The 16,314-nt window shown below is 36.4% G+C and overlaps 1 protein-coding gene, 1 long non-coding RNA gene, 10 other non-coding genes and 1 pseudogene across 14 annotated transcripts in view; 2 read left to right on the forward strand and 11 right to left on the reverse strand.

Moving 5' to 3' along the window:
• LOC113474494 overlaps positions 1-2,986 on the forward strand; it is a 5,672-nt gene extending 2,686 nt beyond the window's left edge. The window contains exons 2-3 of the long non-coding RNA XR_003396155.1: positions 640-1,239; positions 2,815-2,986. This is a non-coding gene — a long non-coding RNA (uncharacterized LOC113474494). The remainder of the gene's footprint in view (positions 1-639; positions 1,240-2,814) is intronic.
• The window catches only part of gla4, a 20,240-nt gene extending 9,388 nt beyond the window's left edge, over positions 1-10,852 (forward strand). Inside the window, exons 6-28 of one of the 3 annotated variants that reach the window (XR_003395808.1) lie at positions 3,632-3,751; positions 3,816-3,935; positions 4,064-4,177; positions 4,291-4,410; positions 4,521-4,640; positions 4,917-5,028; positions 5,197-5,332; positions 5,445-5,565; positions 5,652-5,755; positions 5,825-5,960; positions 6,060-6,231; positions 6,484-6,593; positions 7,968-8,103; positions 8,172-8,262; positions 8,394-8,495; positions 8,840-9,039; positions 9,110-9,299; positions 9,379-9,537; positions 9,723-9,885; positions 9,958-10,091; positions 10,151-10,276; positions 10,341-10,440; positions 10,560-10,852. This is a non-coding gene — a transcript (gamma-carboxyglutamic acid protein 4). The remainder of the gene's footprint in view (positions 1-3,631; positions 3,752-3,815; positions 3,936-4,063; positions 4,178-4,290; positions 4,411-4,520; positions 4,641-4,916; positions 5,029-5,196; positions 5,333-5,444; positions 5,566-5,651; positions 5,756-5,824; positions 5,961-6,059; positions 6,232-6,483; positions 6,594-7,967; positions 8,104-8,171; positions 8,263-8,393; positions 8,496-8,839; positions 9,040-9,109; positions 9,300-9,378; positions 9,538-9,722; positions 9,886-9,957; positions 10,092-10,150; positions 10,277-10,340; positions 10,441-10,559) is intronic. The other 2 variants (XR_003395810.1, XR_003395809.1) reach the window with 2 other exon arrangements.
• On the reverse strand, positions 94-301 carry LOC113475247. The gene has a single exon (XR_003396992.1). It is a non-coding gene; the product is annotated as a small nucleolar RNA U3 (small nucleolar RNA).
• On the reverse strand, positions 642-848 carry LOC113475245. The gene has a single exon (XR_003396989.1). It is a non-coding gene; the product is annotated as a small nucleolar RNA U3 (small nucleolar RNA).
• Positions 1,150-1,358, reverse strand: LOC113475273. The gene has a single exon (XR_003397019.1). It is a non-coding gene; the product is annotated as a small nucleolar RNA U3 (small nucleolar RNA).
• Positions 1,779-1,864, reverse strand: LOC113475258 (annotated as a pseudogene).
• On the reverse strand, positions 2,212-2,416 carry LOC113475248. Its single transcript, XR_003396993.1, has one exon. It is a non-coding gene; the product is annotated as a small nucleolar RNA U3 (small nucleolar RNA).
• Positions 2,735-2,932, reverse strand: LOC113475255. The gene has a single exon (XR_003397000.1). It is a non-coding gene; the product is annotated as a small nucleolar RNA U3 (small nucleolar RNA).
• Positions 3,180-3,387, reverse strand: LOC113475270. The gene has a single exon (XR_003397016.1). It is a non-coding gene; the product is annotated as a small nucleolar RNA U3 (small nucleolar RNA).
• On the reverse strand, positions 6,661-6,733 carry trnav-uac. Its single transcript has one exon. It is a non-coding gene; the product is annotated as a tRNA-Val (tRNA).
• Positions 7,248-7,320, reverse strand: trnav-uac. Its single transcript has one exon. It is a non-coding gene; the product is annotated as a tRNA-Val (tRNA).
• On the reverse strand, positions 7,775-7,847 carry trnav-uac. Its single transcript has one exon. It is a non-coding gene; the product is annotated as a tRNA-Val (tRNA).
• LOC100181333 (thiamine transporter 1-like) overlaps positions 10,802-16,314 on the reverse strand; it is a 10,487-nt gene continuing 4,974 nt past the window's right edge. Inside the window, exons 5-8 of the mRNA XM_026834709.1 lie at positions 13,466-13,691; positions 13,020-13,212; positions 12,535-12,690; positions 10,802-11,706 (exon numbers count right to left, since the gene is read on the reverse strand). Of these exons, the coding sequence (XP_026690510.1) occupies positions 11,553-11,706; positions 12,535-12,690; positions 13,020-13,212; positions 13,466-13,691 (729 nt within the window). The 3' untranslated portion in view covers positions 10,802-11,552. The remainder of the gene's footprint in view (positions 11,707-12,534; positions 12,691-13,019; positions 13,213-13,465; positions 13,692-16,314) is intronic.

Genomic DNA, 16,314 nt, shown 5'->3' on the forward strand with positions numbered 1-16,314 from the left:
GTCGACATGTTAAAATAAACTTTGGAAACGTTACCTAAAAACGTCAAAAAACCGAGCGAAATAAAACGCACGCAACTTAATAAATACAAATTAACTGCTCAGCAAGGATTCTCCTCCTTCCGTTGCTACGAGAGCAATGAAAACAATCCTCAATCACTGTTTATAAATGAAACTACAAACAGTAAAGCTTCATACTCAAGAGGAGAATCCTGCGACTCATCATCGCAGTTGTCGTATCGTCAAAATATGACGACGTTTTCAAGATACACACTATAGAAATGATCCATAAAAGTATGATCTTAACAATTAACTCTGAAAACAACCAACATGTTTTACGAATTTAATACTCCGTTTGCGAGACACAAACCATACGAAAATGTGGGGGAGATTGGACAGCTTATCATTGTATTTTCTCGTTATATTTGGTAGTAAACAAATTTAAAATTAAGGGAACACAATCGATTAAGTAATTGGAATGTTCAAAGCGCAATAATTCTCTATTGGAGCCCTGTTTAGAAATTTGATTACCTGACCTCGATTTTAATTGTCGACATGTTAAAATAAACTTTGGAAACGTTACCTAAAAACGTCAAAAAACCGAGCGAAATAAAACGCACGCAACTTAATAAATACAAACAGTAACTGCTCAGCAAGGATTCTCCACCTTCCAATGCTACGAGAGCATCGAAAACAATTCTCAATCACCGTTTATAAATGAACCTACAAACAGTAAAGCTTCATGCTCAGAGGAGAATCCTGCGACTCATCATCGCAGTTGTCGTATCGCCAAAATATGACGACGTTTTCAAGATACACACTATAGAAATGATCCCTAAAAGTATGATCTTAACAAACAACTCTAAAACAACATTTATGATTTACAGGTTTAATCTGATGTTTGCGTAAAATATACCCTTATGGGTTCACATTCTGAAAATTTAGAACGTTTAATTATAGATTGTACGACTATATCACACGCGTCAAGTTCGAAACGAATTATTCGTATAAGTCGTCCTGTGTTTTGAAACTTAGTCACCTGGCCACGCTTTTAATGCCAGCGTAATTCGAATTTACACGGATTTAAACGACAATGAAAAAACGTAAAATCTTTCCGCATATTAAAAAATGATTTTATAAATACAAACAACAACTGCTCAGCAAGGATTCTCCTCCTTTCATTAACTACATCAGCAATGAAAACAATCCTCAATCACTGTTTGTAAATGAACCTACAAAACAGTAAAGCTTCATGCTCAGAGGAGAATCCTGCGACTCATCATCGCAGTTGTCGTATCGTCTAAATATGACGACGTTTTCAAAATACACACTATAGAAATGATCCCTAAAAGTATGATCTTAGCTACAAAAACACTGAAGCAACCGACATGTTTTACGAGTTTAATCTGCCGTTTGTGAGACATAAACCATACGAAAAGTGTTTTAACTCCGGAAAGATATTAAAACGTACAGTATAAGGGGGGAGATGGGACATACATTGTATTTTCTCGTCTCATTTGGTAGTAAACAAAAACCATTCAAATAAAAGAACTTAATCGACGAAATAATTTGAATGTTCAAAGTGCAACAGGTCTTTAATAAAGCCGTGTTTGAAAATTTAATCAAGTCTGATTAGAAATTTTATCAAGTTTGAAAATTAGTCACCTGGCCACGCTTTTAATGCCAGTAATTTGAAGTTACACGGAATTATATACGACACCAAAACCCCCAAAAATCCTTTCGCAGATTAAACGTAAATGATTTTTTAAATGCAAACATTAACTACTTAGCACGTCATCGTATCGTCAAAATATGACGACGTTTTCAAGATACATACTATAGAAATGATCCATAAAAGTATGATCTTAACAATTAACTCTGAAAACAACCAACATGTTTTACGAATTTAATACGCCGTTTGCGAGACACAAACCATACGAAAATATAAGGGGAAGATGAGACACCTTATCATTGTATTTTCTCGTTATATTTGGTAGTAAACAAAAACCATCCAAAAATAAGGGAACACAATCGATTAAGTAATTAGAATGTTCAAAGCGCAATAATTCTTTATTGGAGCTCTGTTTAGAAATTTGATTACCTGACCTCGATTTTAATTGTCGACACATTAAAATAAACTTTGGAAACGTCACCTAAAAACGTCAAAAAACCGAGCGAAATAAAACGCACGCAACTTAATAAATACAAACAGTAACTGCTCAGCAAGGATTCTCCTCCTTTCGTTACTACAACAGCAATGAAAACAATCCTCAATCACTTTGTAAATGAAACTACAAACAGTAAAGCTTCATGCTCAGTGGAGAATCCTGCGACTCATCATCGCAGTTGTCGTATCGTCACAATATGACGACGTTTTCAAGATGCACACTAGAGAAATGATCCCTAAAAGTATGATCTCAACAAACAACTCTGAAAACAACCAACATGTTTTACAAGTTTAATCTGCCGTTTGCGAGACACAAACCATACGAAAAGATGGGGGAGATTGGACACCTTATCATTGTATTTTCTCGTTATATTTGGTAATAAACAATCGATAAAATAATTGGAATGTTCAAAGCGCAATAATTCTCTATTGGAGCTCTGTTTGGAAATTTAATTACATGACCTCGATTTCAATGGTCGACATATTAAAATAAACTTTGGAAACGTCACCTAAAAACGTCAACAAACCGAGTGAAATAAAACGCATGCAACTTAATAAATACAAACAGTAACTGCTCAGCAAGAATTCTCCTCCTTTCATTACTACAAGAGCATTGAAAACAATCCTCAGTCACTGTTTGTAAATGACAGTAAAGCTTCATGCTCAGAGGAGAATCCTGCGACTCATCATCTCAGTTGTCGTATCGCCAAAATACGACGACGTTTTCAAGATACACACTATAGAAATGAACCCTAAAAGTATGATCTTAACAAGCAACACTTAAACAACCAACATGTTTTACGAGTTTAATCTGCCGTTTGCGAAAAAGAGCGTTAAGGATTAGCGTTTGGAAACAGCAAGTTCGGAGCCCGTTATATAAGCGAACTTACCCTATGTGATCTAAACTTTAATCGGTTTGGCAAACCATGACTATTATATAAAACCTTTTCAACCGATTACCGAAATTCGGAAACATAAAATGTGAAAAAGACTTACAAGTTTTAAGAATATGAAAACTGCTCAGCAAGGATTCTCCTCCTTTCAATACTAGAATTTGTATTGAAAACAATCCTCAATAACTGTGTGTAAATAAATTTATAAACAGTAAAGCTTCATGCTCAGAGGAGAATCCTACGACTCGTCATCGCAGTTGTCGTATCGTCAAAATATGACGACGTTTTCAAGATGCATACTATAGAAATGATCCCTAAAAGCATGATCTTAGTTAAACAAGTTTTTGAATTGACCATATTAAATTGTTCTACCTCGTGTTTGTGGGGTTTACACCACTCGATAAACTACGATTTGCGAGAACTCACTCGAGAGTTTTGTGTGAATAAAAGAGAGAGAAAGGCGGGGTTTGCTAAATGAGAAGTCTGGTCCGGGTATGCTTTAGCGTTACCTAAACTTCCTAAAGCAAAAGTTTATAAACGTTATACGTTTCAAATGTGCTTCAATTTGCTTTAGATATCGACTTATGCGATCCGAATCCATGTAGCCTCGAGGGAACAAACAAATGTATCAACTCACTTGAATCCTATAATTGCGATTGTAAGGACAACTTCGTTGGTTTGCACTGTGAAACTGGTATGGCGTCTGCCCAGTTAAAAATAGCATAAGCGCCGTAACACATTTCATATTTTGATAACAGCGACAAACCATTGCACACCCGAGCCTTGCTCCCCCACTGGTACCAGCCGTTGCGTGGATTTGCCAGATGGTTTTCGTTGCGACTGCTTGCCCGGATACAGCGGATCAATATGTGAAGATGGTATATATGCTTTGAACATACGGAGTGTAATGACTTCTATATTTTACGTGGCAATATAGCTTTACTAAGTTTAACTACATAAGCATTTACGTTTGAACCGATACTTTTTTAAAAGTCGTTGAATGCAGATTTAAACGAGTGTTTGAGCAATCCGTGTGGTGACCATGGAAGTTGTAGAGACAACTTGAACAATTTTACTTGTCTTTGCGATGAACATTACTTCGGCGTTGTCTGTGACCAAGGTAAAACATATTTTATAAATCCACAGAAAATGCTTTGTTTACAGCATTATCAGGCTTAATCCACAACCGCTTTCATATAGTATATGCTTAGTTATAACATTACTTAATTGCAGTGATATCGGACTGTCGTCGGTTTGGTTGTTCAGGACACGGACGTTGCCTTGCAGCAGAAGTTGATAATGTCCATTACTGTGATTGTTACATTGGCTACGAAGGAGCCTCTTGCGAAATGGGTAACGTATATTTGAGTTCAGTTTTCCAAACCTATATTAGCACCCACGCACAACGTTGGGTTTCATATTACGGGTAATGGCTACATGTAGTCAACAATTTGTGATTTCAGATACAGACGAATGTGCGTCGTCGCCTTGCCACCATAACTGCACAAACACAGTAGGAAGTTTTCGCTGTGGTTGCCTACCCGGTTATTTACTCGACTTAGAAAGTCAAATCATATGCGAAGGTAATTTAAAAAGGCATTTTACAATAACATAAATGGAGAAATACTATATATTTATTTGATACTCAATGGAAACGCGGTTTAAACTTTAAAGGATAACTTAAACCATTTTTTTATAATGTATATATAGTGGCCTTCTCACTGGGTTGTTTCAGACACCAACTTTACTGTCGAAAGACGTACGGTTTTTGAGTTATTGGTATAACTATTTCATTAAGGAACGCCACATCCGTACACCAATTAAAAATACAGTCGTTAATGCTTCGAAAATGTCATTAGATATTAATGAGTGCACGAATACGGCACATGGGTGTGATTATCAATGCGTCAACACCGCTGGGAGTTCTTACTGTTTGTGCCAGCCCGGTTACAAAGTTGACAGGCTATTCGGGTGAGAAATCGTTGACTGAATGTTTATGCTTTTGTCCAAACGAATAACATTGTTAATTGCTTTTATTTATACATGTGTTAAGAATCTATACTCTTTCTAAAAGAACTTGTTTTAATTTGCAACGGCACACTAGTTTTGCACACAAGTTTCAAAGATCAAGTTTCACAGGAAATATTGTGAAGATATAAACGAATGCAAGCAAGATAACGGAGGTTGTAGCGGTAAATGCCTCAACGACGATGGCTCGTTTTCGTGCGTTTGCCACAAAGGATATGAGACAGATGATGGTGGTAGAACATGCACGGTATACGTTCGCTTTACTGTTCTCACATTTTGAGTTTCGCTTAGCTCTTTAATTTGTCATCTCCGTAATCAAATAACAGTGCTTAATAACTTATTGTGATTCTTATATACAGGATATAGACGAATGTGCAGGACCGCACAGATGTCAACATATATGCAAAAATACACCTGGTTCATACGTGTGCACGTGTCCGGAAGGTTTTGTAGCAAACTACGACAAAGTATCGTGCAGAGGTAAACAACATGCAACAACATACCTGTGTGGCATCAGCATACCATTTTGGACATGATTTAAAGGTTGTATGTTTTTACCGAGGCAGATATCAACGAATGCATTCTCCCGGATCCTCCGTGTGGACAGACATGCCAGAATACTGACGGAAGCTTCACTTGCTCTTGTCGTCGCGGATTCCTTCTGCAATCGGTTTGTAAAAGTTAAGCTCATTATCGGTATGGTTTCATTATAGTGTTTTTCTTTGATTTTCTATAATAGGAGACGAACGCTTGCGATGATATTGATGAATGTGCTTCGAACAACGGGGGGTGTCGGCAACTGTGTGTGAATACGGCAGGTTCTTTTTCATGCGCTTGTAATAGGGGTTACGAACTAGTAGGAAGACGTTGCTTCGGTAAGAGCTAAGTCTACCTATATTTTGTAGTTGTAGTTTCAGCTATTTATTACGTCTGATTTTGTAAAATAAATAAAAAATTTTGCATTTTGTCTTTAGACATACGGGAATGCAGCAGTAACCCATGTGTCCACGGTAGGTGCAACGAGGGTTTAAACAATTTCACATGCTCTTGTTACTATGGTTACAGTGGTCAGTTTTGCGAACTAGAGAATAACCCGTGCTCGGAAGATCCGTGTGCGAATGGTGTCTGTACTACAACTGCCGACAGGTTACTTTATTAGTTATAGTAAGATGGGGGGGAGATGGGACACCTTGAACAGATATTATTCAAGTATTCTAATCGTATGAAAAACAATTAACAACGGTCTATGGGACTCGCGGTTTTCTAATTCTTTGAATGTTCTTTGTTTACTATATAACATAAAATAAAAAGATGTCCCATCTTCCTATACTATATACTGTTTAAACTATATTAGAACACGTAACATGTTACCTTTATTAATTGAATCTGCCTATGTAGTTTTACATGCGAATGCAATTTGGGATTTACGGGGGAAATTTGCAACGAAGACGTCGACGAGTGTTTGGCCGAAAATGGAAACTGTCCACACCTTTGCGTGAATAATCAAGGTAAAATAAGTTGCTTGAACTATAATACGGTGTTCGCCTAAAGATTATCTTTATGCAAAAACAAATGTAGTTCCGATGGGGTTCGAACCCATGACCTTCTGCGTGTAAAGCAGACGTGATAACCACTACACTACGGAACTGCTTATAATTACATAGATTTTAGGTACTATACCACCGCGAAACATTTTTTAGCAGTTTTACAAGTGTAGAAACAAACACATTAGTTATGTGGCGCCACCGAGCCTAAATAACTGCATCTAAGAATTTGCATTTTAAAACGAGGTTTCGATTTCAAGAATGACAGATATATTTTAACCGCAATGCTACCTAATGTGTTAGTAACTCGCATACGATAAATAGAATAAGTCTGGCTTATAATGTGAGAGTATTGTGGCTTAAGATGGGATACCGTAAGCACCTATGTCCCATATTTACCGATTGTGTTTTTAACAATTAACAACGCTCTTCTACAGTCGCGGGGCCAAGGTTACATTATTCTGTAAATATTCTTTATGTATACTACTATTTTTGGAAAGAGAAAACAAAATAAAACATGTCCCATCTTACCCCACCTGACTATATCTGGTAAACTACATGTTATTGAAAGGTATGTTTGCAGCACAGAAAACGACATAGACAAAAATATAAAAAACGTAGTTCCGATGGGGTTCGAACCCATGACCTTCTGCGTGTAAAGCAGACGTGATAACCACTACACTACGGAACTGCTTAATAGTACATACTCTAATTTTACTAGTCTCTATACAACCACGATACACTCTTAGAAATTTTACAAGTTAGAAAACAAACACTTTAGAAGAACAAACACTTAACTAAACGTTAAATCGTTACGTGGCGCCATTGAGTCTATTCAAGTAGCAACTTCTATACTAACTTTCGGTGTCCATCGATCAACATTAAACAATTAAAGTAAACTGGTCAATTATTTGATCCTTGAAAATGAAAGCACACATTTGTTCGTGTTTTAAAACGTTGTTAACTTTTCCTTTTTTATAAGGACGAATATATTAACGGCTATAATACAATTTGTATAAGTACCCCGCATATGATAATGCAAATAAGTCATAATTTCGGTAAACTTTGTTATTAAAATGTAGAGTCACATGACAGAAAAAAGTTCTAGACAAAAATTAAAAGATAAAAATTAAAAGGCAAAAACGTAGTTCCGATGGGGTTCGAACCCATGACCTTCTGCGTGTAAAGCAGACGTGATAACCACTACACTACGGAACTGCGCGAACTAATGCGTCGAAACTGACTACTCATTACTAGACAACAGACGCCGCGCTGGCAACTAAATAGGTCGATGTCGTTTAACAGCTCATGATACATTTAATAAATTTGCTGGTCTAGGTTCTTACACATGCCAGTGTCGCATGGGATATATTCTAAATGACAACGAGTGTGAAGACGTGAACGAATGTGAAGATACTAATATATGTGAACAAGAATGTCAAAACACTCTTGGTTCTTATACTTGTGGATGCAGGTAGTTAACATTACTACATACATAAATAACAGTGACTTGTACTATGGTAATGTGCATATGTCTCTTAGTACTGGCTACCAAATTCGAAACAATGGTTCGTGTATGGATATTGATGAGTGCGCTGACGAAGAATGCGAGCAAACGTGTCAAAACTCACAGGTGACATAAAATGCTTCTGGCCGCTTGTTTATATCCGTTATGTTGTACCCCACGTACTTATATGGCTCACTTTTATTATGATCGTCTTTTATTTAATCGACTATTTAATTAACGTTTACTTACGCTCAAAGGGCAGCTTCCGATGTTTATGTCTGGATGGCTTTGTCTTAAACAGCAACGGAAGGACCTGCGCTGATATTGACGAATGTTTATCGCAAGGCACCTGTGAAGATGTACGTTAGCAAATGTAGTTATACTAATTACTTCTATTTTGATTGAGTGGGGTAAAAGGGGACATATTTTTATTCCACTTTCTCGTCCTAATTGGTATATTAAACAAAAAGGTATATTGACAAAATTATATAACCCCATAGCTCTGCGGATTTAAAATGGTGTTGTTAGTTATCCAAATTACGATTAGGATACGTAGTGTTTATAGGTGCTAACGGTATCCCACCTTACCTAATAATAATACATATGGGTTATTATTTCAGAATGTTTATATAGTGTATAAAAAAACTTATTATTCAAACGTATATACGCACCCTTTCATAAGATCCAATGCTTTAACTTGTAGAAATGCTTTAACACTGAGGGCTCGTACACCTGCGGTTGCTCGAGGGGGTACAGCCTTGCAGAAGATGGTCGAACATGTCAGGCCGACTCAGGATGCCTTGGCAGTCGACCAGACCCCGCTATATTGCGTTGGCATCTGTTACTTGGAGGAAAAAGCAACGATTTTGCAAATCAACAAATTGTAAAACAGTCACGTAAAAAGTAAAACTACAAAATCAAAGAATGGGCCTTTTCAACAAAAAGGAACTTTTAATAAAATACATTTTTTTAGAATAAATCTTTACATGCTTTTTCGAACATTTGACACCGAGGGCCTATTGCTCGGTATCAGTAATGAAGATGGAGACAAATACATTTATATCATGATACAAGACGGGCAACTTACTGCAGGTTACAATACAGGTTCAAGGCATGTCAGCATGGCTTCAAACACTACAGTTTCCAACGGAGCTTGGCACTCGGTATGTCCAAAACCTATACTTTGTTCATATAGCCGGAAAAACAAAACTTTATACAAATTTCTTTTATTTTCGGTTGCAGGTCCGACTTTTAAAAACAGGCAAAAAACTTAAATTTTTCGTGAACAACACAACAGTTGCCAGGGTAACAAGTAGCTCACCCTCGGCGCCAAAATTTCAACCTGAGACTTTGATTTACATTGGGGGCTTGCCAGGAAATCATTCACTTCTTCGTACGATTGTAAGTTTAAACGTATATACTATATAGGGTGAGGTAAGAATTGTTAATTGTTTAAAACACAATTCAAAAACATTAGATTGAGGAGCTAACGGTAATTCCATCTTACCCAAAATTTCTAAATATAGATTGTTGAAATGACGAATCCCACTGCAAAATTGACGTAGTTTAACACGTACGTATTATAGGGGATATACCCGCAGTATATTGGCTGCGTAAGAAAAATACGAACAAAGATGGGAAAAGTTTCGTGGATTCCTTCAAAGAATGGATTTTTTAACAGCCACAAAGGCTGTACAGAAACTGTACAACCAGGAACTTTATTTTATGGGACTGGATTCTTACAGTTAGGTATTAAGATGCTTTTATATGCAACTATTTTAGGCCCTTACAAGTTGTTTACATTTACGCTTACATTCGCAGATCCGTCTCAAATGCGGCGCGTGCCAGATTTTAAATTTCGAGCGGTGGTCAGGACAAGTTATCCCGATGGTGTTTTGGTTTCGGCAAGAACGAACGGCGGGGGGAAGTTAGTTTTATCTCTTAGTGACGGAACTGTAAGGACATGACAATGTAGATATAAGTGCGATGATAAAGAAAGGTTATTTTTTGATAGATTCGGGCAGAGGTTACGGACATCTCCGGCATCCGCACACATTCATCTATATATAGAAAGGAGGGGCAATTGATGTGCACCGGTTTGTGGATGAGCATTTACTGTAAAATTTCCACCCGCGGAAAGGTATGTAAGGCATTAAGCGAACAAAGGTGTGCCGACCAATAGATAAAACAACTCATTTTCTCAGATTTCACTGTATGTTGATGGAAGGCCGGGAAGTGAAGAAATGAGAGGCGGAAGGTTTCGTTTCGATTCAGCAGCACCGCTGTATATTGGTGGCGAGCCAGGCAAGAGAATTATATATAAACGCCATACTCAGAACTTGTCACTGACAACATACAGATTCCCAGATATTTTGCATCTTCACCAAAGCTTTATCTTTACCATAAATCTTGCATATTTCCAGGGGGGACGTTAGCCCCGTTCAACGGAAACATGCGCAAGGTGTACATCAACGATAGGGTAGTCGACTTGGCCACCTCAACCAACTATTTCGGTGTGAATGCTCGTTCTATGCCCGCTGTGCTGCCCTAACCTTCAACGACAAAATGTATTCAGTACTTGGAAGAGGCGAATGAAGAGTCCCGCAGATCATGCTGTACGTTTTATTATCGCAAATCTGACGGATTTTGAACGCGTTTCTTTGGCGGTAAACTATTCAAGTGTCATGTGAAATAAAAGAAAATCACACAACCCTCACATGCGTCGTTTTTAACACTGATAGTAAGAGTCATTTATAGGCAGGGTTATATTTCGGCTTTGCAGGGAAGTGTATTCTAGTGAAGGTAATGGTATAAAGTTAACAAGCCAATTATAACAAATGAATTCTGTTTTTCAAAAAACACTACCATACTTTTGGGACATCGAGGAAAAAATTAAGTGCAGAGCAATAAAAATTTTAAGGCATCCGACTGGGCTAAAAGTGAGCACGAATTAAACTAAGCTATGTGTAAAACACATGCGTGACAAGAAAACAGTTTCGAAGAATTGCAACACCTTGCACAGTATAATAATGGGTGACTTCCCGAAACTAATATTTACTGTTAAATAACGTTTTATTGCAGCCTTGCAAGGTTTATATGCTCAATATTTAAATAAAGCTATAATCTCGATGGCCACTTACCCTACCAGCTACCACTTATAATTTTCTACCACAGTAATTTGCATTGAACTAACTGACAAAAAAATTGAAGTAAAGAAATTGCAATTCATATTAAAAGTTAAAAAAGGTAGCACATGTATGAAAAATTACAATTCGAAATGGAACAATGAAAAATGTTAAACATCGTAATCAAAGCTGATAAAAACAAACTTAGAAAAATAATAATCAAAATAGTATAGTTACCCCATGCTTTGCAAACGGGTGTCATTGTTTTACGCATTTTATTTTCTATCAAACCTACAGGGGAGTTTGCTCCGATATCTTTATTGTTTTGGGGTCCTCTTCTTCTGGAGCAGAAACAGAGAAACTGCTACCGCCGCTGAAACCGTTCTTGCAGAGAAAATAGACTCCATGAAGAAGGAATATTACAGCGATGATTGCGAAGTAGCCACTGCAAAATTATTACAATTTGAGACAGTTTAGGGGATATTCTGCTGCATTTATGAATTATCTCTAATATATTTTTTACTTTTTAGTATTCCTAGAAACTTTAGTAAAATGCTAAAACAGGACTCATCATGTTTTAAAAAGGATTTTAAACGTTAGTCTATTTTAAACATTAATTATTAAAATTTGGATTGATCCTAAACAGTAATGAAATACTATTTATGTGGTACAGATATTGAGATATACATATAATTTGGTTGAAAATAGGATAACATACTATTCACATAAACCCGCCAACAGGTCAAACTTAATTAAAGCTAAAAGACTGACACAATACCATTCACAAACAACACTGATAACTCAAATATCAAACATTTAAGTCTATTGTTATTTAATCAAAGGCATTGTATTATGTTCAATTGAGCAACCATGTTATTTGCTAGTTCTAGTTTTAAAATGGTAATTCCTAGCAATCGAAAGATTGATAAAAGGATTACAAGAACTGATACAATGTAAATATTGGAGCAAATATGCTTATCAAATATTCAAGTATATATATATATATATATATATATATATATATATATTGTTTGGTTCTTGAAAATTTATCCTTTTTACTGCAATAGCAAACAAATACACCTTATGTGAGTAATGATATGCCAAGTTTCAAGAGGAGAGTAAACAAGGAATGTAATCAAAGCATAAATTAATATTTAATTAGCTATAATTTGTAATAACATGAACTATAATAAAACACATACATTTATTTCAAATAAATAATAAAAAAGTACACAAAATAGCAGAAAATTAGGCAAAATATAATTGCAATAACCTGTATATAATAAATTGAGTGTTGACATCCAGACCGAATCCAGCCTTGTCAATTAGAATGACAGTAAGTACTGTATTGAGAAGGACAGCAGTGAATGTGTTCACACCAAAGACCAAAGCAAAACGTTGAGTATTGAGACCAACAGCAAGTTGAAACCTTTAATAAAACATTAGGTCAGTGGTTCTTAAACACTTTGTTACGACATGTTTGGAACATTTGCTGTCAAATATTATGTGGCTTTTATTGTGTAGGTTAGCTTGCTTTTATAAAATTCATGCCATATTGGAAAATTTCAAAATTTTATTGAGAAAATCAAGAAATTGGACCATTTGTGTCAGATGTTTAGATTCCAAGTTGGTAACTGGTGTGTTAGTATGAAGTTTTCCTGCTTAATTAGGTTAACATTGGCCCGCCGGTAAAAAATATTTATTTAAAAATTGTGAGATTAAAACGTTAACACTGTTTTATAAATCTGTTTCACTTACTGGGTAATAGTGATGACAAAGTTGTACAGCACAATAAATCCAACATATGCAGCATAACATAGCCAGATATCTGTTGTCCAATACATCAGCAAAAGTAAGCCACACTTGCATAGAGAGCAAAGTCCAAGGGCAATCTCTCCCCATCTTGTCCAGTTTAACTTGATAAATCCAACACAAAATGCTCCCAGTGCACCTGAATGGATTGCAACGTTAGAAATATGCTAAAATAAGGCATTAATATTTACCCACAAAGTAACATACTTGGTACGTGCTAAGCTGGCACGAGGTGTATGAAACAGGACACCTGTGTTTAACGACTGTCGTTTTTCAGCCACGCGTGGAAATGGTTACATTCATTCAAATAATGTTGGTTATAAAGTTAGTTTTGGGTAATTATACACCGCCTCATACTTTTCAACAGCACCAAGTGAAGTTACTAATCATACCTAGCACTGTAGCAGTTGCTTCAACTGCACCATTATACACCTCCCCTTCTGCACTTGAGTGAATTGTTTCCCACAGATTCTGAGCATAATTTACCACAAGCAGCCAACCACATGTAGACAAGGCCCACCACAACGACCAACGCAATAACACAGTGTTCATGTAACAACCTTTTACATCTGCCCACAACCTCACCAAAACTCCTTTCCAATCTATTTTAGATTTGTTCTAGAAAATAGAAACAACACGCATTTAAGCAATGCTTCATTAAACAAACAATTAAGCATTATGTATCTGTTTAAACCACTGATATTTGTTAATTAAAACAATTCAAATGAAGTATTAAATACAACAGGCAAAAATAAAACAGTTTCTTTATAAATTAAAAAAAAATAAAGACGTTACTTTGGGATTTGGTTTTGGAGCTGAAAAAGAAGTCCCTCTTTCTTCAATGGTGATCCCATCTGCATTGACCTCACTTGCTTCTTCAGCAGGATTCTCTTCATTTAGATGCGTGCTCTCAATCGAACCACTCATATCTCTTCCTCAGTAAAAAAGAAGAGCGTTTTTTTTGGCATTGGTAAAAACCAAGATATTACGAATGCAATAGATACATTCACAAGAGAAAATATGTTTAAGTCAAAATATGTAACATCGGCGAAGAGAACCAAAAGTTGACCAATGAGGGAACCAAGGAAAAGTCCAATGAGTGTGGTAGAACGCACATATGATGTCACACGTTGGTAGTGCTCTTGCTTTACAATGCTGTAAAATAATAATAGAAATTAATAAAATGTAATAAAAAATTGTATATATCGCTTTTTGCTTGTAATTCATTTCTATATGGTTAAGTTCTTATCTTAGGTACTGGAATTTAGGGCACAGTCCTCTTATTACCTTAATCTTGGTTGTAATACAATGTAAGCATTTTTATTAAATATATACAATAATATACTACCTGTAGATGTAGGAATAGTATCCAATTTCTCCGGCAGTTGCAATAGCATAACTGACTTGCATCACTTGCATTAAAGGAACTCCTTGGGCAAATAACAACAAAATCCAACATCCAATATATCTGTTCAAAAGCAATGAATTATTCTAAAACCAAAGCTTTTCAATTAACTTTAAAAATAATTACCCAAGTCCTTGCATTAAGATCACAGGTTTGTACTTTACATAATCGGTGAGCAGGAACACGGGTAGGAGAAAACAAACATAGGCATAAGTCCATACTGGATAGATTTCATTAACCACTTCAAATTCAGTGAAATTCTTGCTGGGGCCCTGTTTTCAAAGTAATATAAAAAGTCTAATAAAACACTCTCCAGGATAACTTACCATTAAATACGGGGTAAGAAAGGGCTCTGATGGCTTCATGTAGCTAAATATACCATAAACGCAAAGTAATACAGTTGGTTTTAGCCAAGACCTATCGCTAGCGGCCGATTCCATTTTAACTGTTAGTTCTGAAACGTAAAATCGTTTAACTTATTGCTGTAGTAAGTATGCTAGCACCCCTATGTACGAGTCCTGAATGCGAGATAAGACTGTGCTGTTGGGACAGTTAGTCTTGTAAGCCAATTTCCTTTTTCACACGTTTTCGCCATCTCCAACGTGGGGGCTTTCCCGCAAACATTTTCCTTAAATTTTAATTTGCTTTCAGCAAAGCTTAAAGATATATATTCAACCACTATAAAATGTAAACACTTGCTGCACATCTTGTCATCTAATTCCACCGTGTGTTACCGGTACCTCAGCGAGACAAAAGCTTACGCAATGATTATGAAATATTCTGACGTAATCGTTACACAGCTTGTGACGTCATCATCAGCTACTCATATATTACGTCAGCACCACTTTGCGTCTGTCGAGTAGGACATCTATTCGACTTTGGTCACGCCGTATTTCACGACATAAACAAAAACGAGCAACCCACAATTCCCAACTTAAGAACATCTCCATGTTACACCGCTTTTTTTGTAGTGCAACACAACCTGCCACCAGTCATTTTGTGTGATAATGCTTTCAATGTACCCCTTTTCAGGCGAGTTTCGGTACCACTAGCATATAATTAATCTTAGGAAATTCCTATTAGGAACCTATAATGTACGAGTCAACTATAGAGGTAGTAGGGTGGGTAAGATGGGACATTATCCTTCTTCTCCCATATGATTTACACACTGTACAGAAGCAGGATATACATATAACATCACGAATATGCTTATATATAAGGAATCGAATTTCATACAAATGAAACAAACATTACTGAAATAGGTGTTATGTCTTGAAACGATGGCCTATAACTCTTTAACTAAACTGCAAGGCTGAACTTCATTGTACAATGCATTTGCTGATTTCGCGTTTAGCTCGAGCTCTGAGCTTTCTCTTTCGATGTCGTCGCCGTCAATTACTGAACCCATCTCGCATATGTCGTGACACCCCTGGTAGTCATGTTTACTAAACGCCTCCACCGCTTGCTGGTAAAATATCGAGCACAGCACCGTTCGTCCAGGCTTTACATGGATAAGGGAAATGGCTTGGTGTCTAAAAAATCAAATTGTAAATAAAACTATCAACAATTTAGAACTTTTCTGTATATCTACACAATAATTTTTTTTACATATATTAGGATTGGGGAAGATGGACATCTTTTTATTCTATTTTCTCGTCCGATTTCGTTGTAAACTATAAGAACACTCAAAAAAATAAAAAACTTATTTTCACAACTTCTATGACTTATAATCACAACTTCTATTAACCGTCGTTAAATGATGGTTAAAACACAATCAAGATTTCGGTGCCGTGGCATTGTGGTTAGCGCCCCTGCCTGTAACCCAGAGGTAATGGG

This window comes from Ciona intestinalis, chromosome 1, assembly GCF_000224145.3.
Source record: "Ciona intestinalis chromosome 1, KH, whole genome shotgun sequence".
NCBI lineage: Eukaryota > Metazoa > Chordata > Ascidiacea > Phlebobranchia > Cionidae > Ciona > Ciona intestinalis.